General features: G+C 57.9%; 1 protein-coding gene across 4 annotated transcripts; it reads left to right on the top strand.

The window, feature by feature from the left end:
* The first annotated feature begins 206 nt into the window (after positions 1–206).
* On the top strand, positions 207–23,975 carry PROM2 (prominin 2). Of its 4 annotated transcripts, XM_032410427.1 has the most exons (23): positions 207–348; positions 11,733–11,935; positions 12,030–12,150; positions 12,507–12,570; positions 12,832–12,921; positions 13,197–13,396; positions 13,735–13,809; positions 14,607–14,670; positions 14,914–15,073; positions 15,363–15,515; positions 16,524–16,647; positions 16,770–16,861; positions 16,977–17,061; positions 17,834–17,980; positions 18,493–18,564; positions 19,377–19,469; positions 19,605–19,658; positions 19,956–20,036; positions 20,255–20,323; positions 21,061–21,150; positions 21,326–21,432; positions 21,788–21,862; positions 22,070–23,975. In XM_032410427.1, exons 5-22 carry the CDS (start codon positions 12,840–12,842, stop codon positions 21,849–21,851), a joined length of 1,812 nt encoding a protein of 603 aa, XP_032266318.1. In that variant the 5' UTR covers positions 207–348; positions 11,733–11,935; positions 12,030–12,150; positions 12,507–12,570; positions 12,832–12,839; the 3' UTR covers positions 21,852–21,862; positions 22,070–23,975. The 4 variants fall into 4 exon arrangements, with proteins under 4 accessions (XP_032266318.1, XP_032266322.1, XP_032266317.1 ...); XM_032410431.1 differs by lacking the exon at positions 11,733–11,935 and having other exon boundaries at positions 269–348; XM_032410426.1 differs by lacking the exons at positions 207–348; positions 11,733–11,935; positions 12,507–12,570 and having other exon boundaries at positions 12,084–12,150.

Below are 23,975 nucleotides of genomic sequence, written 5' to 3'. Positions count from 1 at the left end.
GACGTCTATCCAAGAAGAGCTACTCGAGCCTTCTTGTCAGAATTTCAGTTTGGAGAAACGTGGAGTCCTTGAGCCTGGACCCTGGAGCGCCCGCCTCCAGCGCACAGGCCGGGATCCTGCTGCTCCTGGGCTTCCTCCTTCCCTCTGCCTTGCTCTGCCTTCCTGCCCTTGACCGCCTGCCTGTGAGACAAGTTCACCTGCCCGGGGCCTGGGGCCTTGGTATCTGTACTCACCTGGGTCTCACCTGTGGATCTAATTCCTGCGGCGCCCAGCCTGCCAAGGCCGCCCCTTGCCAAACTGCTGGCCACCCGCCGGTTTGCCACCTCACTGCTTCCCGCTGACTTTGAGGTGAGTCTGCATCTGGACTCCACGCTCCCTGCCTGGGCCCTGATTTGGTCTAGGTCCTTGGTTCCAGCTTCTTCCCTTAGCACTCCCCATCCCGGCTCCGTCCCGCTGACACCCATAATCCCCACGCAGGCACGCTTACTTCTGGAGGGACTGACCTGCATTTGGGCCCGGTGCCTTCTTCACCCCAGTGCACTCCTGGCCTGGCCATTGAGGGGGCTCTGCTTCCTCAGATGGCAGTAGTTTATCCTATGGGTCACCCCACGGGGCAATGGCATTCACCCCCGTTGCCCCTCCGTCAAAGCCTTGATGTTCTCGGTCTCTTGGGTTTCATCCTCTGACCCTCTGTTGATATTTTCTTCAGTCCTCTCTAATTTGGTCTTAGAATACTTTCACTACTTTGGGACCAGGAGAGTAGAACATACAGGTACCGGGCAGCTAGATGGCACACATTCTCCTATAGGTTAAAGGAAAAGAGCCACCCCTCCGTGTGGAGGCTCTGCTCGACTCCCTCTGCATTTCACTGGCACAGCTCTGCCCCCATTGTCATCCTCCCTCACTGTCCTCTACATTGGAAGCACCGGCTGGAGCAAGGTGGGGACCTCACTGCTCTGCTCACTGACCTCCTCTGTTTTCCTGCCAGCTCGTTAGCCTGTCCCTGTGCTCTGAGAAAAAAGGCATCTGTAGGCAAATGCGCTTGGGATAGCCAAGGTGGCAGTGACGGCTGGATCCACCCAGTGTCCCACTTCCCTTCTCCCTAAGCCACAGAACCCTGGCTTTATTCCACAGGCACAGAACCCTGGCTTTATTCCAGGCAGCAGATCGCCCAGCCCCAAAGAGCATGCTTCCCAGCCTCCCTGGAGCTCTGTGTGGCCTCATGATCAAGCTCTGGCCAATGAAACGTACATTCAAGGTCTGGGAGTGATTTCTGGGAAGGCTGCTTTAAAGGAAGGTGCCTCAGCCAGAAGGAATATCAACCCCTCCTGGCCATCCCCCGTCTGGAATGTGAATGTGAGGGCTGGACCTCCAGTCGCTATCTGTTCCATGAAGCAATCACAAGGTTAGAAAGAGAAGGAGCCTGTGTTACTGTTGCTTCGTGGAACCACCAGGTTAGCCCCGAATGGCCAGCCTCCAGTCTCATTTCATGTGAGAATGCCCACTGTTTGGTTGGATTTTCTGACCTAGTCGACTGAATCTAATCCTAACAGATACATCTGACATAGAAAAAAAATTAATTAGCAAATTAAAGACAGTGGGAAGCTCTACCATAAAGAAAGCTCTCATAGGCAGAATTCCCAAGATGTCCCCTGAAGATTCTTGTCCCTTGGTTGTTCGGTCACATGGTCTTCTAGGAGTTGCTGTGATGGGACTTTGCAGATGTAATTAAGGTTATTCATCAGCTGGTTTTCAGATAGATAGCCGGTCTGGGAACATCCGGGTGGGCCCGCTGGGAGTCCCTAATCACAGACTAGGGAGCAGAAGAGGCCGCGAGAAAGCAGAGAGAGGAGATGGAAAAGACCAGAGGAAAGCAACACAAGGGGGGGTGGAGGGGATCGGAGGGATTCCAAGTGTGAGAAGGACCGGATGCTCAGTTGCTGGCTGAGGGGTCGAGGGGCCCACTGCCCGGAGCTGAGAGCGGCTTCGAGGAGCCGAGAGCGGCCCCCAGCTGACAGCCAGCAAGGAAATGAGACCCAGGGGCGCCTGGGTGGCTCAGTTGGTTAAGCGACTGCCTTCGGCTCAGGTCATGATCCTGGAGTCCCGGGATCGAGTCCCGCATCAGGCTCCCTGCTCAGCGGGGAGTCTGCTTCTTCCTCTGACCCTCCCCCCCTCATGCTCTCTCTCTCTATTTCATTCTCTCTCTCAAATAAATAAATAAAATCTTAAAAAAAAAAAAAAAGGAAATGAGACCCAGTTTGAGGCACTGCTCTGCTCTCCGCTCCGGTTGGAGGTCCACGTTCCCCTGTCCTCGGAGGTGGTCTTCCTGTCCCCTCTGCACGTGGCAGGCACCAAGCCACACGGACGCCCTGGAGGCAGCACGCTGCTGCCCAGTGTGTTTGCACATCACTGCGGGCTCTCTCGCTGCTTCACTGGGACTTCCTCCTCCCCTTGCCAGTGCATTTCGAAGGCACAGCTGCAATGTCCTCTCCCTGCGGAGGCTCTGCTCGACTCCCTCTGCATGTCAGTGCCACAGCTCTGCCCCCGTTGTCATCTTCCCTCACTGTCCTCTACATTGGAAGCACCGGCTGGAGCAAGGTGGGGACCTCACTGCTCTGGTCACTGACCTCCTCTGTTTTCCTGCCGGCTCGTTAGCCTGTCCCTAAGAGCTCTGTTGGGGCCTCATTAAGGACCCAGGGAACCCCAGAGGCTGCCCAGACCCTGGGCAGGGAGTTCTCGACATCTTCAAACATTCCGGGGACAGGTGTGAGTCCCCAAATCCCAGCTACTCACAACTAACTGAAGGCTTCCCAAAAGGTGCCTCTGGGGCCTTTCTGGGACCCAGCTCTCTCCCTGTGACCCACTGCTTCCTGCCCCTTATGCCCCGAGAACAGCCGAGAGACCCAGCTCTCTCCCTACACCTCCTTCTCATGCATACTGCCCCCCTCCCCGCCCCGCCCCGACCTCTATTGATCTGGTCCTCCAAAGCCTGGAACAGAGGCACCTGCCTGTGGTGGGTGGGAAAGGTGGGGGTGGAGATGGCCACAGGCAAGAATGGAATCCTGACACCCTATTCCATGCCCCCGCAGGAAACTTGAGGAGTGTGTGAAGTGGGGGTGCCCCTGCCCTTCAGGATAAGGACTGCTTTCCCGGAGGGGGGCTGGGTCGGCCCATGGTAGTTGCTCTTGGTTCACCTGGCCCATCAGAACCCGTGGGGAGCTCACAAAATCTGCCAATACCAGAAACCTGTCCCTGGAGAGTCACATTTAGTGGGGTGCAGCCCGGGCATCTGCAGGTGATTTTGTGGGCAGCTGAATTAAGACTCTCCCAACTGCCCGTGGTGTGGAAGGTCTTCATCTCTGCTCTTGCCCTGTTGTTCTTAATGGGTGAGCAGCAAATTTGGTCTCAAATGACAGTTCCCTTACAGTCCCCCAAAAACCTGTTCTCCAAACTGAAGGTTTAACAGGAAGAGAAGGTCTCCTGTGGGAATGAATAGTTTTGCCATGGTCCCCATTCCTCGAAAGCTGGCTTTTCTTTGGGTCAAGGTATGCCCTTCAGAAGTCCCTCCCACAGTTTTATGATGCTTCCTTGTGTCTTAGGGGCAGAGACTGGTGTGTAATTCACACCCCTAGGGGAGTCCCTCCTAATGTTTTGTGATAGCTGAGTTTCAAACAGCAGTATTTGTGCGTTGGATAAATGCACTACACGACACCTGTCATGAGATTCGGCCTTCTCTAATGAAATGGGGGTAAGGGTAGCATTCTTATTGCAGGTCACCTGGAGAGCAAAGACCTTCCCTTTCAAAGAGGCCCAGAAAAGCAACTGTCCAGTTCCTTCCTGTGGATAGTGTCCTGCCTCCTGGGGAATGCTACTGGGGGAATAATTCTGAGGGGCCTGCTGTGGGGTGCAGGAGTGCCTGTGACCTCCTGAGTGTCAAGGTGTTCCTATGTCTCCCACGGCCTAGGGGGGACCCTGGACACATTCAGCCCCATCCTCATTCTGGGGAATGCACCAGCTACGTGAGAAAGGGAAACAGAGCCCCTCTGTTGGGTCTGGACTCATCTCGTCCTTCAGTGGCCGTGACCCAGTCTTGGTGGCCAGGTCTGTGGAGGTTCAGAGAATGCAGATGAGAAGTGGTGGGAGGAGACAGGCAGGTCAGGTCCCTTGGCTCCTTTTAGTATGAAAGCCCAGAAGCCAATTGGAGCTTTTCCCTGCCCTTCCTATCCCTTCTCCTGACCTTTGGGTGGTCCTGTCCTGGACTCGGGTGGCTTCTCACCGCTTGGTGCTCTGGCCCTGCCTCATCTGGTCATGGCTATCTGGGGAGGGCATTCAAGCTCCAGAGCAGGGCTGAAAAGCACAGGACAATACCACTGGGCCTCTGCAGGGGGACCTTTGACCTCTCAGGCTATCTAGCATTACAAAGGCATCTTAGGTATCTGGCCTCATTATTGACTCATGCTAACTTGTGGTCAGCTGATCCATTATGGTCTTTTTGTCTCCACAAACAGTTATGAATCTAAGAATCTGTTTGTGAATTGGCCATAACATTTCTCCTGCTTCCATTTCATGCTGCAAGCTTGAGCCCGCCATTCCAGTGGGTCAAGATTCTTTCGAATCCTCATTCCATCATCGGGATCGCGCACCTTGCCTCCTGGTTTCGTGTAGTCGGTGTTGAGCAAGAGGGACAGATTCTGACCCAGAGCAGTCTCCTGGTTGTGGTTGGGTGGGCTTGTCTTTCCGGCCGAGCTCCTCTCTTCCAGGCCTGCAGTCATGAGGAGCCTCTGCTGCCGCAGCCTGTGTCCTTCCAGAGCTATCTCAAGGGGACAAAGGGTGGAGCCACTTTTTCCTAGTTGCAGTATAAGCTCTCTCTACTTCAGGCATTTGCCATAGAGCTCCTGGGCATCTGGGCAGGCAGGACATGCCCACAAGGAGACTCAGGGGTCAGACAGAGCTCCTGAGAGTCTGGCCGACGGTGCTGTCATGAGTACCCAGGAGGAAGAAATGGACACACGGCACCTCCAAAGAAGGAAAGTCAATAACCCTCCCTCGCAGGGAATGTGGTGACGGCAAGAGCCGGGACTGCAGAAGATCTTACAATAGGGCCAGCAGCTCATCTCCAACATGTGTCCGTTTGCTTTCTATGTCAGGCTCTAGAGGGGGCATGGCCTGCCCCTCTGATGCTCCTGGACCACACGAGGCTCCACATCACCCCAAGGTTCTGCAAACCAGACTCTGTCTTCTCCTCAAAGGGCCAGGGCTATAAGTGCCACGGGTGGAGGAGGGAGCAGATGTCCGTGTCACCTGTGGCCTAGGCCTTGACCTTGGAGAGAAGGGGTAGCCCAGGAGGCTGTGGGTAATGAGGAAGAGGATACTGGGTAGCCTTGAAGAGGTCTGGCTCAGGCCAGAAGATGCTGTCCTCCTAACTGACACAGAGACCAAGAAGTCTTGAGAACAGGATGACCCTCTGGTCTCAAGGGGATTCGCCTGGCCACGCAGAGAGTGCACAGCCTACCCAGGGGGCCTGGGCTGGAAGGACTGAAGTCTTCATCTGACCTGAATCCTCTGGACGATCTATTCAGTACCGGGCTGCTTCCTTTAGTAGACCAGAGCGCAGCCATCTCCATGTGCCTGGGCCCCTGCCATCCTGACTATGACCGCTTCTGACAAGGCTGCCTGTCCCGACACATCTGCCTCCCCTGTGGCTGTGCCCAGGCCGCCATGTTGAAAGCTGCACCTGGCCTCAGTGGTTACCACAGGGACGCTAGAGCACTTTGCTGAAGACCCCACGTGCTTCCTGTGGCCTCTCTTTGGGCTGCGCCCCATCCTTAATGCTCGGCAAGGCTCAGGAAGAAGTTCCCAGGGACATGCCACTCACCAAAGAGCCTCCTCCCTTTCCCGTCCCACCCCACCCCTTCCTTGCCTGCTTCACTCACCACCGCATGCACAGAATTTCAGCTTGGAGACTCTACCATCTCTCTTTTTTTTTTTTCTTTTTTAATTTTTATTTTAAGTAGGCTCCATGCCCAGCATGGGGCTTGAATTCATGACCCTGAGATCAAGAGTCACAAGCTCTACTGACTGAGCCGGCCAGGCGCCCCATCTCCCATCTATTCTTGAATCACATTCACTTGCAGACTCTCTAGCTGAGAGAGAATGTTTTATTTTCAAATGTTTTGAAATTTGCTTTCTAGTCTAGGGAAACATTTATTGGGAATACTTTGTGTGCCGAGTTCTGTGCTTGGGGCTAGGGGCCAGGGGGGACGTGAGGGTGAATAAAATACAACCTCTATGTTGGAGAGGCAGATTCATGACCCGGAAATATGGACCAGCCTCAAGGGACCCCCACCTGAACCTGGGGGAGGGATCTGGGAGCCTCCAGAGAGGATGACCGTTGAGCCAAGTCTTGAAGGATGAACAAAAATGGGGTGAAAGCAGAGGATGGGATACAGCAGGGGACCATGTGGGCAGGGACAGGACAGAGCAGGTATGAGAGGAGAGCAGAGCCCTGTGGGCACCACCAGGGGGGCTGAGGGCTCTGGTGGTGCTTGGGGAGACAAATTAAGGAATTCACTTTCATCCTGAGGCTGGAGAAGGAGCCACTGGAGGGTTTGAAGCCAAAGAGTCACATGGTCTGATCTGCATTTTCAATGATCCATTCTGGAGAAATGCTCAAGAGGTGGCATTGGAAGGATGCAGTTGAGTGGCTGGATGCAAGAACGAGGGACGAAGAGTCAGGGATGGTTTTGTGGCTTGGGGTATGGGGTGGTGGAAATTCTCCAAAATATTCCCACAAAGTTACACCTTCTTCCATTCTCGTGGAATTCTTACCCAAAAGCTTTTCAGAATGATACACATTAGGTGGCATACGTGTTTGGTGGCTTCTTAGAACAAGGTTCTGCTCCCACGACTGTGGCCCCCATCTTCTTGATGTTGCCTCCTGCTCAGAGGACTGTCCTCACGGCCACCACCCTGTCACTGTGGCCCGGGGGATACCGCCTCACACTGGCACCGTGAGTTTCTTGGCGCTAGGATCCAGAATGCGGCCCGCAGTGCTGTGGGCTCTGGTGACATTAGACCTGGGAGAACAGGTAGACTCAGATTGGCAGGACAGCCCTCTCTGTCCTGTTGGATGCAGAGAGGTGGTCTGCAGAGGGTCCTGGCCAATGCGCAGTAGGGAGAGGCCTCAGCCCCGACAGACCATCTGAGACAGAGCAGTGGGCACTCGATGGGTTTCCTGTTCCAGGCTCTGAGGCCCAGCGCCACCTCCCGGGCGTGGACTCCTCAAATGCCCTGTTTCTCTATAATAAATTCTCACTTTTCAGATCCTTTAGCAGCTTAACAGCCATTAGAAGAATGTTGACTAAGAAAATGTTGTGCTCCAGCCTCGACTGTCTGTCCCCTTGGGTTGGTTTATAACTCATTCGCGGGACACAGCATGGACACCTGAGGCCAGAAAGAAGGGGAATCAGCCTGCTCGCCTGATGTTTCCTTGAGACCGGCGAGGCATGCTCTCCCCTCTGTTTCCAGCAGGTGGCGCCTGAGGAGGCTGGCGGCCACACCTGGTGTCCTCCCACCCTGTTTTCTGAAAGGCAGAGCCCCTCTCCTTGCCCGCGTCTCCCCCTCCACACTCCCCACACTGACCTCAGGACTGTGGGGTTTGGGGACCATCAAACTTCTGAGAACTGTGAGTCAGGAGTGGGAAAGTGGCCCCAGGAAATAGGCCCAAGGTAACCAGGGACAGCTTATCCCAGATCAACCAGAGAATTTCCATGGAGGGCAGAGGGTCCCAGGGGGTCGCAGGAAGAAGGGACATGCAGCTGTGCCAGAAAGGTGTGACTAAAAGGAGGGGATGGAACAGGATGACCCTTGAACCCCTTTCCACCCTTCCAGAAGCCCAGCATCCCTGCTGCCGAACCGGCCCAGCCCACCCAGTCCCAACACAGCCACTTGCTCTGCTGCCCTGCCTCCAAGGAATCCAATTATAGCAGCAGGTTCCTGGCTCCTGCCTGGTGCCCAGGGCTGGCCAGGTGGGGCTGGGGGAGGGGGACGAGTCTGGGGCTGACCGGCAGGTCTGATGATAGATTGTTCCATGAGGATCCTGCTCAGGAAGGAGATTCCTGGCCTCCTCGCTGACTCGGGAAAGTCTCTCCTCCGGAACCTCACTTTGTCTACCTGTCAAACAGGCAAATTCAGTATCTTTATCGACCCTCCTGCCCCTTAGGCCAAAAAAAGAGCTTGGTATGTTTTGTTTCTTCTTGGGGAAATCTTACCTTCAAAGTACAGTGCTTTTATTATAGACACTTATGAAAACAATAGCAGTAGCAACTCATGGCTTAATTACAATAGTTGGGAAGAGAGAAAGAGTGGGAGGCTGCACGGGGTGGGGGCAGGGCTGCTCCTTTCCCACAGCCTCAAGCGTTTCCCACCTCCTGGGAAACTGAGGCCTAAGCTCCCCCGCCACCTCGCTGAGTCAGGGAATACCAAAAAACCCTAAGTGGACCATACTGCACCACAGGTGGATTACAGCAAGCTAGGAGAGGGCTATTTCTGGGGCAGGACTAACGTTAGGCAGTGCGCACCGGGGGAGGGGTAGTTCTTCCTAACAGCTCACACTATAGGAGAGAGAGCTCAGAGACCAGCCCTTCCCCTTGGCAGCTTCCAGGGGCCATGGTGCCCCTAGCGCAGGTGCTGGGCTCTGGGGAATGGGAGGGGGAGAGTGAGGGGTGGGCACAGCCTGCCTTTAGCTGTCCTGCATATTCTTGGGGCAGAGTGGTCAGGGGCCCCCCTCCACGGTCTGGGGTTGGGCCTCCAGGGGCAGTGCTGGTCCTGGACCCTCTCTGGACCCGAGGAGCCAGCACCCCCAGCCCATTCCTCATTGCAGCCCTGATCCTCATCTCTGAGTCACCCTTTGATGAGGTGCTGTTTCCTGTCTGCACCCCGTTATTAACTGGATTATTCCTTCTCTCACTGTACTCTTGTCCCGGCTCAGAAGAAACTTTGAGGGCAGCCGTAGGAAGGGTAAGGATTCTGCTGCAGGCTCAGCCCTTACTCAAATTGAAGTTACTTCTTTAGGGCTCACCCCACCCCCCACGAGCAGCCCGGAATCCCTGTGCCCCTCCCTCACCCCTGCCAACCCGGGCAGAGCCTCCTCGTTCACAGACCCAGCCCCTCCCTCCAGGGCTCCCACGGGAGAATGGAGCTGCCATGGAAACTCACAAACTTCTGCTACTTCGGTGAACACAAGTAACACATGTTTATTTCACAGAAATTAGCAAGTACAGGTGAGCAGGGAAGAATTAAAAATGGCCACGATTCTACCCAGAGAAGGTCAGTATTTTATACCTTCAGTCTACGTGCTGGGCCGTAAGCAGCTGTTGGCCCTTAAAGCATTGTATCTTTCAAGTCAAAAGAGCCATTTCCACATCATTTTCTTTACTGACCGCCCTGTGTGTCCTGTGAAATGCTCATTTCACCATTTCCTGGTGGTGGTGGCCCTCAGGATAGTTTCGTATCATGAATCATGCTGCCAGAAACATCCCCCAGCCGTTTAGCAGTATTTCCTCACAACCTGCTCAGCTTCAGGCACCCTCTGGGTGTCGGGCACACAGCCATTGACAAAGCGGAGACCTGTGTAGACACATCTCTGGCCCTATCCTTGATTATTTCCTTCAGCTGATGACTGGATGGGGCATTGCTGGGCCAAAGGGCACACCTTTGCAGGGATTCGCCCTCCCAAAGGATTGTGCCTGTCCCAGTGGCTTCTCTGAGAGCCACTCTGGGCAAAGCCTGGTGGCCTCTCTGCTCCAGATTGGATCGGCGACAGGTGCAGGCATGACCTGAGGGACAGAACGGGCCTCAGAGGAAGCTGGTGGAGGAGCCTGGTTCCTGGGTCTGTGCCGCCTGCCACCCCTTGGGCCAGGGCTGCACTGGGTGGCTGTTTTCCCAGCCCCACATTGGGCTGGTGGGTCTGGGTATGGAATATAATATTTGAAATTGGGCCACCTAAACAATCCAGAGCCACTGAGGTGTCTCCCCTACCCAGCTCGGAGGCGGCCCTCCCAGGAGGATCTGGGGAGGGGAGAGGGAGCCCGGACTCGCACCCCAGGCCGCTGAAGGCGGGTCCCCGCCAGGCCCTGCCTCCTTACCCCAGGCCTCCGCCCCTGCCCTTCCAGCACCGCGGGCGGGCGCCCAGGTAGCTCAGGAGCCCAAACCTGTCGGGCCGGTTTTGAGAGCCGCGGGGACGCAGGCTGGTGAAGGATGCACGGCCTGCCCCGCGCTCTGTCCGCACCCCCGGCCGCCTGAGCCCCGTCCGGCCTGCCCCGCAGCCCTCCGGCCCACCCCATGACGCGCGCGCCCGGCCTCCTGGCGCCCCTGCTGGGGCTGGGGCTGGGGCTGGGGCTGGGGCTGGGGCTGGGGCTGAGCCCGCCGGGGGCGGGGGCCGCGGACTGCGTGTCCCTCGGCGGCGCAGAGCGCCTGGCGTTCGCCCCGGCGGCCAGGGTCCATTGGCTGGCCCCTCGCGTCCGCCCGCGGGGGGCCCTGAGCCCCCTGTACGGCACGGTGCGCCGCTTCCTCTCCGTGGTGCAGCTCAACCCCTTCCCCGCCGGTGAGTGCGCCCCTCCCTCGGGTGGGCCTCGGAGCTGGTGGGTCCCCACTCCACGGCGGGGCTCCCCCGCCCTGTCAGCAGGCATCCGGAGGGCAGGGTCCCTGGCCTTCCCCACCCCCCACCCCGGCTTCCTTCCCAGAAGCCCCCTGGGCCCAGGGGCATCACTTGGAGAGACCTTCCTGCGTGACCTTGGGCAAGCCCTTTTTCCTCTCTGAACCTCAGTTTCTCTGCCCTCAAGTGGAAGAACTTACATTAGAAGTTCTCAAAGACCGGGCTGAGATTTTTCCCTGGGTCTAGTGGTGGTAGGGGTTGGGAGGGCCAGGAGGGGCTACAGCCCTGTCCCTCCCAGCCTGTCCCCTGCCTCTTGAGGGAAAGGGCTGCTGGGACAGGCCTCTTCTCTGCTTCTAACCAGGCAGGCGGCTTCTCCAGTGCAGGGCCTAGCTGTAGGGTCCAGGAGGAGGGGTGGGCCAGGCCTCCTCTCAGCCTCTCCCTCCTGTGGTGGCACTGAGGCCTGGGCATGATGGCACAGGGCTTCTCGGAGGGTGCCATGGTGGTGGGAGGAGCCCTTCCAGAGATTCCCTCCCCCCCCCCCCCGGCAGTGGGGGTGCACACAGGGGCAGGCAGGTGCTGTCCTCAACCCCCCCCTCCCTGGCCTGACTCTTTCCCTAGAGCTGGTAAAGACCTTGCTGAATGAGCCTGCCTCCGTGAAGGTGGATGAGGTGAGCCCTTGGGGCAGTGCCGGGGGGTGGGGGGGGAGTTCAAGGGTGAGCATGAGGGGTGAAGTAGAAAGGCCTCCTCAGCTCAGCCCACATTGCTGGGTGTCCCCCATCGTGGGGTCCCGGCCATCCCTTGCCCCCTTCCATCAGCGCTGCACTTGGCAGACCTGATTTCAAACTACAGCTCTGCCATTAACTGGCCCCGGGGTTTTGCAGGGAGCAAACGTGGACTTCAGCTTCCTCGTTTACAAGCTGGTAAATAACAAGGACCCCGTGCACCTTGCATGGGTTCAGGGAGATGTGTGCGAGGTGCCTGCCGTGTGTGCATTCCCTCCCCTTCTGGTTCCCCGGTGGCGCCAGGCAGGAGGCCGTGTGAGGTCAGGACGGCCGCTCACGCCTGCTGCCTCGCCCAGGTGGTGCGGTATGAGGCCGGCTACGTGGTGTGTGCGGTGATCGCCGGCCTCTACCTGCTGGTGGTGCCCATCGCCGGGCTGTGTTTCTGTTGCTGCCGCTGCTGCCGGCGCTGTGGGGGCCGAGTGAAGACCGAGCACAAGGCCGTCGCCTGGGAGCGAGGCACCCTCGCGGCCTTCCTGCTGCTGACCACCCTCGTGCTACTGTGAGGGGCGCTCAGGCCAGGCGGGAGGCGGGGGCTGAGGCCCGGGGTGCCCATGGGCGTCCAGCAAGCCCCTGCCTCCTCCCCATCCCTGCAGGATTGGTGTGGTCTGTGCCTTTGTCACCAACCAGCACACACATGAGCAGGTGGGCCCCAGTGTTGAGGCCGTGCCTGAGATTCTGCTCAGCCTCCGGGGCCTGGTCACCGATGTCCCCCAGGTAAGTACGATGTCCCCCAGGTAAGTACCGAGCAACCCCTCACACGGCCGCGAGCCTGCATGAGCACCAGCCCCAGGCAGGACAGAAGAGGGCAGGACCTGCGAGTTATTATTAGCACCACGCTCTAACCAACTGAGCTAACCGGCCACTTAGGACCTGCGAGTTAGAAAGGGCTCCCCCTTCAACGCATGCCTGCCTGCCTCCTGCTGGAGAGTTGCTGTAATACATAAATGCACCCAGGGCATCTTCAGGATGACCACCCAGCTGCGTGTGGCATCCCGGGAGAGAGCTGGGGAAGGGACGAGGGGGGCTGGCAGGTGGCAGGGGAGAGCAGCCTCCCGACGCTGTTTGCCTAGGAGCTGCGGGCCGTGGTACAGCAGTTCTCCCTTCCTCAGAAGCGAGTCTTGGAGGAACTGGATGGTGAGCGATGCGGCCGGCTGACAGACTGGCCGGCCCCCGGATCCCCCTGCTCTGGCCTGCCTTGGGAGACCCCTCTCATCCCCTTATCCTGGGCTCCCCCTGGGCACACCCTTGAAGAGGCAGGGGCGGGGCCCAGCCGGGGAGCACAGTAGTCCCTGTTGCTGCAGGACCAGTGCAGGGCCTGGGGAGGCTGGCTGGATGGCTGAAGAAGGCCCCTAGGCCCCTGGGGGCCAGCCCTGCAGACCACCCTGTGCTCTCCAGGTGTCGGCATGAGCATTGGGAGCACCATCCACACCCAGCTCAAGAGCACCGTGTATGAAGTGCTGGCCTCAGTGAGCAGCCTGGGCCAGGGTGAGTGGGCCCAGTGTCCTGGATGGGCGTCGCATGGGGGCAGGCCCCACCTTCACCCAGCCCGGGATTTCTTATGCCACCTCAGCGAGCCCCTCCCCTGACTTGCTCATGGCTTTATCCTAGGATCCCCAACCTGGCTTAACATGCCCTAGGGCAGTCTCCATTATGAACCTACAGAGGTTCATGACCCACATCCCTTGGGTTGGGGGGAGGGGGAGGTGTTCTATCTCCCACAAGGCCTCTGAGATTGCCGGGTCCAGAAGGTGGTCTCTCAGCCCTGCAGGTCTCTGTGGATCACCTGCAAGCCCTAAACACCATGTTGGTGGAGCTGCGGAAGGGACAGCAGGACCTGGAGCCAGCCGTCCGGGAGCACCGCGAGCGCCTCCTCGCCCTGCTGCAGGAGTCCGGCTGCCAGGGCTGCACCGAGGCCCAGAGCCGAGCCCGTGCCCTGGAGCTGGGAGCTGACTTCCACCAGGTGAGGGCCCCCCGAAGGGAAGGGGGCTGCTCTGCCCGCTGCCCCGGGAGTCCTGGGTGTTTCCTGAGGCAGATTCCAGCTCCCTTCCCTCGAACAGCTCCTCCCCTCTCCACATAGCAAGGGTTAATGCTAGTCATCCCGGCAGCCTGGCGAGAGCTTTCCCGGGCCACGTGCTGTGCTGTGGGTTTCCTGTATCTTAGCTCCTTGAGTTCTCCTTGCCACCTCGGGAGGTGGGCCCCGTTTTGCATGTGAGGACAGTGAGGGTTCCTCCCATCCTCCCTCAGGGTTCCCCCTTAGGCCTCTCCATGGACTTTGTCATACCACCGCCCCCATTTCAGGTATCCCCTGTGGACGATGTCCTGCATCGGCTGAAGGGTGTCCCAGAGGCCAACTTCTCCAGTATGGTCCAGGAGGTGAGTGCATGCCCATTCTACCTGACTTCCCCGCCACCTGGCAGCTCACAAGTGAGGGGGCCTCATCTTCCCCCTTTGGGGGTAGGAACCCAGTTGAACCTAAGACTTGGGTCAAATCAGGGCCTTCCTTACCACAGGGCTCCCTGGGCTAGATGCTCATGATGCTGGTTCTCGAGTGCATGCAGTCTGGTGGGGGAGGCAGGCCTGGAACTCAGAAGGAAGAGCTGGGCCCCTTGAGGTGGTGGGGGCTGGGGTGGCCAGGGAGCCAGGACACAAGCCGAGCCCTGAAGGTGCAGCCCTCGGGGCAGATGGGCTGTGGGGGAGGGTGCACATGAGTCAGGCACCTGTGACCCAGGGCCTGGAAAATGCCAGAGTTGGGGAAATGGTGAGTCACCTGTGCTGGGTGGCTGGAGCTGAAGGTCCCAGGAGGAAGGGAACAGCAGCTGAGGCTGGAGGAGTAGGTTAGAGCTGGACTTTAGGGAGCGAGGCCTGGCGTCACACGCAGAATGGATGAAAGAGAAGAGGATGGCCCGAGGCTGCCACAGTCTCGGCGAGAGGGGTGGGGAGAGAAAGGAGGGGTCTTCCAGGAGCAATGTTTTGGGGAGCCGAGTCAGGCTGGGCTGAGGGAGCAGAGAAGAGGCCATCCACCAAGAGAACAAAGGGAGGCCTGTTTCCTGATTTCCTGAGCTGGGAGCGCTGAGTGGGATGCCCTCCCCCCCGGGCCTGGTGCTGTCAGGGGCCCCTCAAGCTGGGACCGTGGGTGCGAAGCAGTAAACAGCTGCCTTTTGTTCCGGCAGGAGAACAGCACCTTCAATGCCCTCCCGCTCCTGGTGGCCTTGCAGACGGCCAACGTGGTCAAAGGTGAGGCCCTGTCCAGGGGCCGGGTTGGCTGCCGAGCGTGCTGCTCCCACCAGAGAGGCTCATGGAGAGGGGGTGGGGCAGTAGGGGCGGGGGGGGGGGGAGGGTGCAGGCTGTCCTCCATCTGGGCCTGGTCTCTTTAGTGGGCCCTCTCTGGGGGTCCCAGAACTTCTTCTGGCCCATCCGTCTCCTCCCTGGGCTCCTGGGAGACTTCCCCCTCCCATGAGTCTCTGCTGCTTGGGGCAGAGGTGAAGAAGGTGGTGGCCCAGAAGCCTGAAGGGCTGAAGACACTGGCCGAAAGGTTCCCAGGCTGGGAGGCAGCCTCTCGCTGGAGCCGGGCGCTGAAGGAGGTGGAACAGAGTAGCCGCCCCTACCTGAAGGAGGTGCAGAGATACGAGAAATACAGGTGCCCGGGAACCCATGGGCTTGGGGATGGGATAGGCAGCCCAGCCTCTCAGCCACGCTGGGCCCCGATTTCCAGCCCTCATCAACCCCTGGCTATATTGAGCATCTGCCTCCATTTCAGCCAAGACCCCTTACTCTTTGGGCCTCCGTCTCCACCTTGGCTATGTACCCTTGGGACCTGAGCCTGGGGAGGCAACGGGGGAGCAGTGGGTCCCCACCTAGCCATAGGTCCTATGCCAGCCCATCCTGGTGTCTCCCTTCTCGGTGACACCACACCCTCTCTGTGGCAGGTGGATTTTGGGCTGCGTGTTGTGCTCTGCAGTCCTGCTTGTGGTGGTCTGTAACCTGTTGGGCCTCAACCTGGGCATCTGGGGACTGTTTACCAGGGAGGACCCCAGCCGCTCGGAAGCCAAGGGCGAGGCTGGAGCCCGCTTCCTCCTGATGTAAGATGGGCTGGGGGCAGGAGAAGGGTCTCTCCCACCGGGCCGGCTGGATTCCTCTCATGCCCATGGACAGCTCCTAGTGTGGCTACAGGAGCAAGTCCTGAGAATCAAGAGGCTGAGCTCTGCTTCTGGCTCTGGCACTGACTCACTGGGTGACTCTGGGCCAATTACTAACCCATTTGGGCCTCCATGTCCTCATCTGTGTAAAAGGGTTGGACTGGAGCAGGAATGGCAAATAAGAAGCACTTCCCCCGTCCATACCAGTGACAATTATAGTAACCGATGGGCACTCTTTCCCACTGAGCCGGACGTAGCCTCAGAATCCTTCTTAACCCAGCATCTAGATAGCACTACCAATAGGGGATGGCACCAGAGGTAGAATCTGTTTGCCATCTCTGGACTAGATGTTTTCTAAGGCCGGGGACGCCACATTCAGTTGTGCATAATGGTGCCTGAACAAAGGGGCGAGTGGAGGCTGAAATCTAGTCCTTGTTCTATTCTCCAAGCCTCAAACCCTGGCTTGGGGCTGTGCCTATCCCACAGAGAAGCCCTACAGGTCAGCAGCACTGGTCCCATTCAGCCCCTCTAAGTTGCGGCCCCTACTGCGCCAGGGGGCTCTGTTGAGGGCTGAGCTCTGGAGCCGGTCATCTCCATGTGCCCTCGGCTCAGAGGCGGGCTGTCCTGTGTCTTCGAGCAAAGCAGCTACTCTCTCCTGTAGGCTGCCAGGGCCAGCCAGGGCGTCAGTGATAGGTGGGAGTGGGGGGCAGGGGAGGGGGCCAGCCAGGGTGTCAGGGATGGGGGGGAGGGGGGGGGGGGGGGGGGAGCAGCCAGCCATTCTGACTTCTCCCTCCTGGCCTTAGGAGGCTGAGTCCTCAAAGGGCTCTGCCCTGGGGCTGACTCGCTGACCATACTGGCCGCCCCTCCCCATGTGGTGGGACAGAGGGTGTGTGGTCCAGGGTAGCCAGCCTCCTGTCTCCCACCTCAACCCCATCCCTCTGCCTTCCCCAGAGGTGTGGGCTTCAGCTTCCTCTTCGCTGCACCCCTCATCCTCCTTGTCTTGGCCACCTTCCTGGTGGGCGGCAATGTGCAGACTCTAGTGTGTCAGAGCTGGGAGAGCAAAGAGCTCTACAAGGTGACCATGCCTGCCCTGCTCTGGGGCCCAGAGGGAGGGGGAGGGGACCAGGCTCTAGGGGAACCGGGGGTGGCCTTGCCCTCAGCCTGCTCAGGGCCCTTTTCTCTTTGCCCCATTTCCAGTTTGCAGACACCCCAGGGAACTTGCCCCCATCCATGAACTTGTCTCAGCTTCTTGGCCTGAAGAAGAACATCAGCATCCTCCTGGCCTATCAGTGAGTGGGAAGCCTCTGCTGGGGGACAGGGTGTGGGGAGGAGCTGAGGTAGCGGATGTCAGCCCCCACCTGCTGTCCTTCTCTCCCATCTTCGAAGCCCATTATTCCTCCCCAGGCAATGCAGGGAAGGGGCCGCGCTCTGGAGCATCCTGCAGCTCAATGACTCCTATGATCTGGAGAAGCACCTGAATATCAGCCAGGTAAGGGAAACTTCTGGAAGGCTGTGGAGATCCCTCCTGCAGAACCCCCCTCCTCTGGCCTTGCCTCTGTGGTGGGACCATCTTATTGAACCCGAGAAGTCTGCAAGACTGATGGAGGTACCTCAGGGGGCAGAGGCCTCAGGTGTAAGCTCAGGGCCTGGCCCAGGGCGAGAGCCCAGGATAGTTTCTAGGGTGTGTGGGAGGATGGGTGAGTGCCTAGAGGCACAGCTCTGAACACTGTGCTCCAAGAAGAACTGAACACAGTTGAGGTTGTAGCAGGAAGGGCTGGTGACAGTGAGTGACAGGGCTAGGGTGTGCGTGTCCTGACTGAGGACAGGCATTGGTTGGAATGCTGCGGTGGGTAGTGGGGTGGTTGGGGATGGGGTGTGACAGTGAAAACAATGGTGATGATGTTGGGAGTCCCTGGGGGAGGGCTCACCAGAGGCCCTCCGCTGAGCTCCCACAGCCATAAAGGTGGGCCAGTGAAGCTATTTTATAGTGGGTGGCCAGGGAAGGTCTGTGTTGCTGTCCACTAGCCAGAAAGGTGCTGGTGGAGAGCTAGGTCTTGGTGGGGGTGGGTTGGAGTGGGGGCAGGTGAGAAGCAGAGACCTCCTGGGAAACTGTCTGGGGCTGGAAGTTTCCAACGTGGGGGTCCTGGATATGCAGAAGGAGGGCCCTGAGGGCCTGGTGACTCCTCACCTAGGAGAGCAGCTCTGGGGTCCTGGCTCAGCAACTGGGCACGCCCTCACCCTGGCCCCCCGCCCCCCCTCAGTACACTGCCAGGCTGCAGCAGGAGTTGCAGAACCTCAAAGTAGACATGAAGAATCTGGACCTGCTGAGCCCAGCCGCCCACCGGGACCTGGAAGCCCTGCAGAGCAGTGGGCTTGAGAAAATCCACTATTCCGGCTTCCTCGTTCAGGTCAGCAGGGAGCACCTCAGGCCAGACCATGGCAGACAGAGGGGCTTGCAGAGGAGCTGGGCCGAGGGGTGGTATCTTATGTCATCACAGCCCTCCCCATTCCCTCCACTTTTCTACATGTCCCTGGGGGGGTCTCTTCCTGTTGGGGGTGTCCGCACACCATGCGCCTCCTGCCTGTCCCGGTGCCCCCATCTGGGCTGGGCAGGAATGAACGGGCTCCCACCCAACAGCACGTGTCGCTGTTCATGGTCCTGAACCCACTGCTGTGACGAATGCTGGTGGGAGGTGGTCTCCTCATTGGGTTACACCAGAAGGCGTCTCATTGTTTGTTTGTTTGTTTTTCTATCCTAATAGAAAATTCCTGATATATTTCACAGTTTCAGGTCAAACCCACTGTGAGCCATGTGTCATGATAGACTTAGCTGGTGCGGGGTACTTCTGAATAGATTGGGAATTTGAGGGCTGGGGGAGCCAGAGTGCATTCCCTGTTGGCCTCTCCTGTCTGTCTCTAGATCCAGAAGCCCGTGGTGAACACCAACATGGAGAAGCTGGCCCAGGAGCTGGAAGAATTGGCCCAGACCCAGGTGAGAAGGGGCCAGAGACCCCACTAGGCAGGCAGGACTCAGAGAGAGGCCTGGGAGGTGGGAGAGGGTGGGAGGGCTTAGACTGGGGAGGGGCACGAAGACAAAGGCAGGGGATTATGGGGTTCCCACCAGTGAGCGCTGCGGCTCTGGGTCCCTGGGGCGGGCTTAAGAGTTTTGCAGTATCAATTCTGACTCAAGCTCTACCTCCAATGGGCTGTGTGGCCATGGGCAGGTCATTCAGCATCTCTGGGCCTCGGTTTCTTCATCTGTAAAGTGGATTATCCTCCACCTCAGATCAGATGAAGTGACTGGTCTGACATCATACAGTGGGGCAAGCATTTCTAAGTGCACACTGCTCATGGAGTCTGTTGGGGCAGGTGTGAGGACAGTGCTATGGACTAGATGTCATGATAGTTATCCTCAAGAAGCTTAAACTACTGGAAAAAAATAGCATTTTGTATTTATAAATATTTAGAGCTTAAAAAGTGCTCTTTGAGACATGACTCCACACTAAGCACTCAGGTGGGTAGAATGAGGAGTATTCCTGTTTTAGGAGATACCACTGCACCTCAGACAGACTCAGTGTGGCTTAGAGGCACCTAGTAAGCTAGTGGTAGACCTAGAACTTGGGCTCAGTGCCTCCAAACCTGGATCAGGCCCAGGAGCTTAAGGAGGCCTCGGTTTTCTGCCTCTGAGCCCAGCACTTTCCACATCTCCTCAGTATGTCTGACTGAACAGTTGGGTAAAGCATATGTTGGCAGAGGCTGTCCTGTCCCTGGCAGAGTACCATTCTCATCTCTGTCTCCCCTCAGGGCAGTTCTGTGCTGGGGAAGCAGCTGCAGGAGGAGGCCCGAGGGCTCAAAAACCTCTATCAGGAGAAGGTCCTCCCCCAGCAGAGCCTTGTGGTAAGTTTGGAGGCCCAGGGAGCCTGGAACCCGGGGAAGAGGAGAGGCAGGGAGGGGTAAAAGAGGAGGGAGGGGCAGGAAACTTTCTTCTCTATGCATCCCTTCCCTTAACCAGCCCTGCTTTCTCCTCCACAGGCCAATCTCAACCTCACTGTCAGGGCCCTGGCATCCTCAGCCCCGAATCTCCAGGTGGCTGCTGGGGATGGGGAGGGTCGGGTGGAGCAGGTGGGCAAGAGAGGGAAAAGGAAGGGCCCTGCTGGCTTGGGATCTCATCTGCTCTGCTGAGTCCCCCTGGAGGTTGAGGATAGGGGGTGGATGGGCAGATCCTTAAGGACCACTGTCTTTGGTCTCCGTCTTAGGGCCTAACACCCTGTGAGTGAGGTGAGTATGTGTGCGTGAGATGTTGAATTAAGGAATGGGTGAGTGAATGCATGGCTGCTCCTGACTGAGCAGGGCGCTGAATCAAGCCTTTCTCCTTTCCCCCAGATGGAGACCTCTGGTGTCTTGGACAAGGTCGCTTACCTAAAAGGAGAGCTGCCTACCTGGGCCACCAGTATCTTGAGGAATGTGAGTGGGACAGGGGCAGGGGGGCTGCCACATAGTCAGAGATGGACTGAGGTGCTAAAGCACATGGAGCGTCCACCCAGGCTTCTCCTCCACCCTGTCCCCTCACTGTGGCTCCCAGGAAAGCCAGCTCGGCCTGTCCTGCTGGTGCCGGGCGTGGGGGGTGGTGGGGGCTGGTTCCTGGGACACCTACCAGCCGTGGGCTCCTCTCTCTCCTGCAGGAAAGTGAGTGTTTCCTGACCCGGGAGGTGGGCTACTTCTCCCAGTATGTGGCCTGGGTAAGAGAGGAGGTGAGTGGGTGTCCAGGCCCTCCCGGCCTCAAGCAGGCTCCTGGCGGCACCGGCTTTCCACACTCTTGCATCCCTCCTCTGTCCCCTAAAGCCCCTGGGGGTGCCCTAGGCCTTCAGCATTGAACCCAAACTCTGCGTCTGGCATCTGCACCCCTGCTTCCTGGTGGGGCTCTGCTCACTCAGCCTCTGCCGCAGCCCTTCTCTGAGGCCTGAGTGTGAGCTGGGCCAGCTGTGGCTCTCTAGAACCTTGCCCCTGTGCCCTTCCTCATGCGGACCCTTCGCCCAGCTCTCCGAGCGCACCGCCTCCTGCAGGCCCGTGCTGACCACGGCCTCTGCGAGCTGTCCGGCACCCACACTGGGCGGGTGCGGTCTTGCTGAACCCCGAGTGTGCGTGTGTGTGTGCATGTGTATGGGGGGCATAGGTATGTGCGTGCACACCACACGTGGGGCCTCTCCACTGAGGGTGTGAACTTAAAGAACAGTCCTGGGCACATAGTAGGGGCTTAATCCAGGCTGGCGAATGGGATGGAAGAGGCAGGAGCAGAGCGATGAGCCTGGGCCAGTGTGTCTTCGTCTCTGTGTCCCTGCATCCACGTGTCTGTGTACAGCTATGTGGTGGCTCCCGACTGTGTCCCCAGACCTATCTCTGCCCCTGTCACCCTCTTTCTCTGAATGTGGGGTGTGCACCCGTGCGTCTGAGCGTCTCTGCATGTGCCTGCCTTGTGTCCACGCTGCAGGTGACTCAGCACATTGCCACCTGCCAGCCTCTCTCTGGAGCCCTGGACAATGGCCGTGTGGTCCTGTGTGACATGATGGCCGACCCCTGGGTGAGTGCCTCCAGCTCCTCAGGGCTCGTGGACTTCCTCCAGGCCTGCACACCAGACCTTCCCCTCAGCCCCGAGAATGCTTCCCCCTGCCCCTCGCTGACTCAGTGGGAAGACTGGGGCTGGGAAGACGTCGCTGCCTAGCCACAGCGAGCTGACCTCACACCCTCTGTTCTAGAACGCCTTCTGGTTCTGCCTGGCATGGTGCACCTTCTTCCTGATCCCCAGCATCATCTTTGCTGTCAAGACCTCCAAATACTTTCATCCCATTTGGAAACGCCTCAGGTGAGGAGGCTGCCAGGACTGAGGGGGACAGCTGGGGTCCAGGAAGGAGTCCTTCTAGTCGCTGGGTACTGATCCCCTGCCACACCCCCTCCAGAGGCCTCCCCGGCAGAGGAGGCTCATGCCTAGCTCTGAAGAGTCACACGCTCTGAGCAACTCCAGGGCCAGGAAGTTCTTTCGTATGTCTGCCCCATAACCTGCTTATTGCAACACATCCCCTCCAGGCACAGCTTTTTGGAACTCTTCCTACCCCTGGAGAGCTTCTACGGTGGGAAAATCGGGCTCTGGGCTTGTCCCTGTGTCGGGGCTGAGGGTCTGTGTCTCGGGGCTCACTCACTTTCTTTTTGCGACATCACAGTTCCACCAGCTCGGAGGAGACTCAGCTCTTCCACATCCCCCGGGTCACCTCCCTGAAGCTGTAGGACCCCAGTGGGTAAGTTTCCCCACCTGCTTCGTTCCTTGGTGCAAGGAGTGGGGCATAGGAAGGGAAGGGATGGGTTTGGGATCTGGGGTCTCTAGGGCCCAGGAGGGCAGGAAGGTTGTGGGACTTGGTGGGGTCTGAGTGTTGCATCTGGCCCACTCAGCCTGAGCCCTGCCTTCCCCACCTTCTCCCTCATCTTTGGTTCTTAATCCATAACAGGGGTATTTGCTGGCTGCAAGGTGATGCCTGGGGCTGCCTGCCTTCCTCCTCCTTCGATTTGCCCTAGACCAGAGGACTTCTGTTGCCCTTGCTCAGAGCCCAGACTGGCATCAGGCCTGGATTGTCCTTCAGCTCCAGTTACCTGACCCCATTTTGCCTATTTCTTCCCCCCTCCCTTGCTGCTCATGAACCCCTTTTTTCATTCTCAGAAGCACATTTAACTTTTGTTGGGCTACAGGAGCCAATAGATTCTTCCAGATATCGATCCCTTATCCTCCTCGCTGCAACATATTAGCACCAGCGGGAGCCTGTTCTCCATCTATTGGAACCCCTTCCTCAGCCCCGTGGGTGAGACAGAGGCCCTGCCCAACCCCATTCTGTCACCATCTGTCCCATCCCCTGCCACACCTCCCCCCGCTCCTTACCAAGCTCCTGCCCCTTTTCATCATCTGACCTGCCCGCCTATCCAACTCCACTCTGCCCCAGCCCTTACATCCTCCCCGCCAGGGAAACCTTTTTCCCTGCTTTGTCCCCTTTCTACCTTATCCCACTACCTTGCTGGCACCCAGGGACCCCTCCTGCCCAACTAAGCTAATCAGGTAAAGCCATCAAGCAGGCCAGGGGACGCTAGGGCTCTGCCTCGTGGCCCTTGAGCCCTCCACTGCCCAGACACCTGGACCCTCCAGAGGCCCTGGCCTGGATTTCTGGCCACCCTGTGGGGTGAGGGAGGCCTGTCTGAAGGCTGAGCCCCTTGCCTGCACCCTGGGTTGGAAATAGTGCTTTGTCCTGCAGCTCCTCTCTGAGCACTGTCTCCCTAGGAAGGGACCTGGGACACAGGCCAAAGTGGGGGGGGGGTCACCCCCAGCTCCCCAGAAGGTAGCCTCTTTGACAAACCCCACCCAGCTTTCCCAGGAGAGACCTGGTGGCCACAACTGGATTTTGTACTGTGGCCATTACTCTTTCTATCCTATGTATGAGGTCTAGTCCATCCTGTGTCTTCTCTGCATGCTGGATGCTGAGTCCCAGAAACAAGGAAAAGGAGAAGGAGAGAGAAGAGATGGACAAAACCTCAGATCCATTAAAGTGTTATCACTTCCTAAGCCTTGGCCTTGGATGTCTGACACCAGCTCAGGCTAGGGTCCTCTATGCAGTTGGTGTTTAATGATTTTTTTTGGAGAGGAAAATCCAAGGCTTCCTCTGACTGTAGACATCCAGGATTACCCCAGCAATCAGCAGATGGGGAGTGGGACCCACTCTGGGAGCAGGCAGACCTGGCTGCACATCCTGGCTTTAATGCTTGGTAGCTAGGACCCCTTGAACATGTTCTCTGTGTTCCCTAGACCTCAGTGTCTCCATTTCTAAATCGGAGAAAATAGTCACGACTGCCTCCTAGGGCTATGAAAAATGTGACATTGCATGGAAAACTCTTGGCAGGAGCCTGGCACAAAACAAATGCTCAGATGCTGCTTTTTTTTTTTTTTTTTTTTTTTTTGCCGTGACCGCTCTGGGCCATGGGCCGAGCTGGGTCTTGGCAGGTACAAAGGAGGAGGGAGATGGGTCCCTGTTCAAAGGTGCGAAGCCCTTTAAGATTGTAGTCTGCTGAGTTTCAGGGGGTGTTTATGTTGAATTGCATCTTACAAGCCAGCAACAGATCTACTACTAGAAATTAGGATGGTGGGTACACAACCTATGGTCACTGTTGCAAGCACACTCCAAGCAGGCATCCTTGAATGAGGCACAACTGCTTTTTTTTTTTGGCTTTTCCCAAAGCTTTTTGGGCTTGTTTCTCATCTGTTGCCCTATGCGGGGGAACTGTGGCGCCCTGCATGTTAATGAAATTGATGGGATGAAAATAGAGAAAACAATTAAAAAATAATTTCCAGTTCTCTATCTTATCTTTTTGATA

Source organism: Phoca vitulina, unplaced genomic scaffold, assembly GCF_004348235.1.
Source record: "Phoca vitulina isolate PV1807 unplaced genomic scaffold, GSC_HSeal_1.0 scaffold12, whole genome shotgun sequence".
In the NCBI taxonomy this organism is placed as follows: Eukaryota; Metazoa; Chordata; class Mammalia; order Carnivora; family Phocidae; genus Phoca; species Phoca vitulina.
Note: the sequence above shows the minus strand (reverse complement) of the source record. Positions and strands in the feature narration are given on the sequence as shown.

Excerpts from the sequence above, each read along its gene's own strand:
- PROM2 (XM_032410427.1), top strand. The coding sequence starts at position 12,840 with ATGAGCATTGGGAGCACCATCCACACCCAGCTCAAGAGCACCGTGTAT. Across the intron at positions 15,516-16,523 it reads GGAGCCCGCTTCCTCCTGAT|AGGTGTGGGCTTCAGCTTCC; the intron begins GTAAGATGGGCT and ends TGCCTTCCCCAG. Across the intron at positions 21,433-21,787 it reads CCCATTTGGAAACGCCTCAG|TTCCACCAGCTCGGAGGAGA; the intron begins GTGAGGAGGCTG and ends GCGACATCACAG.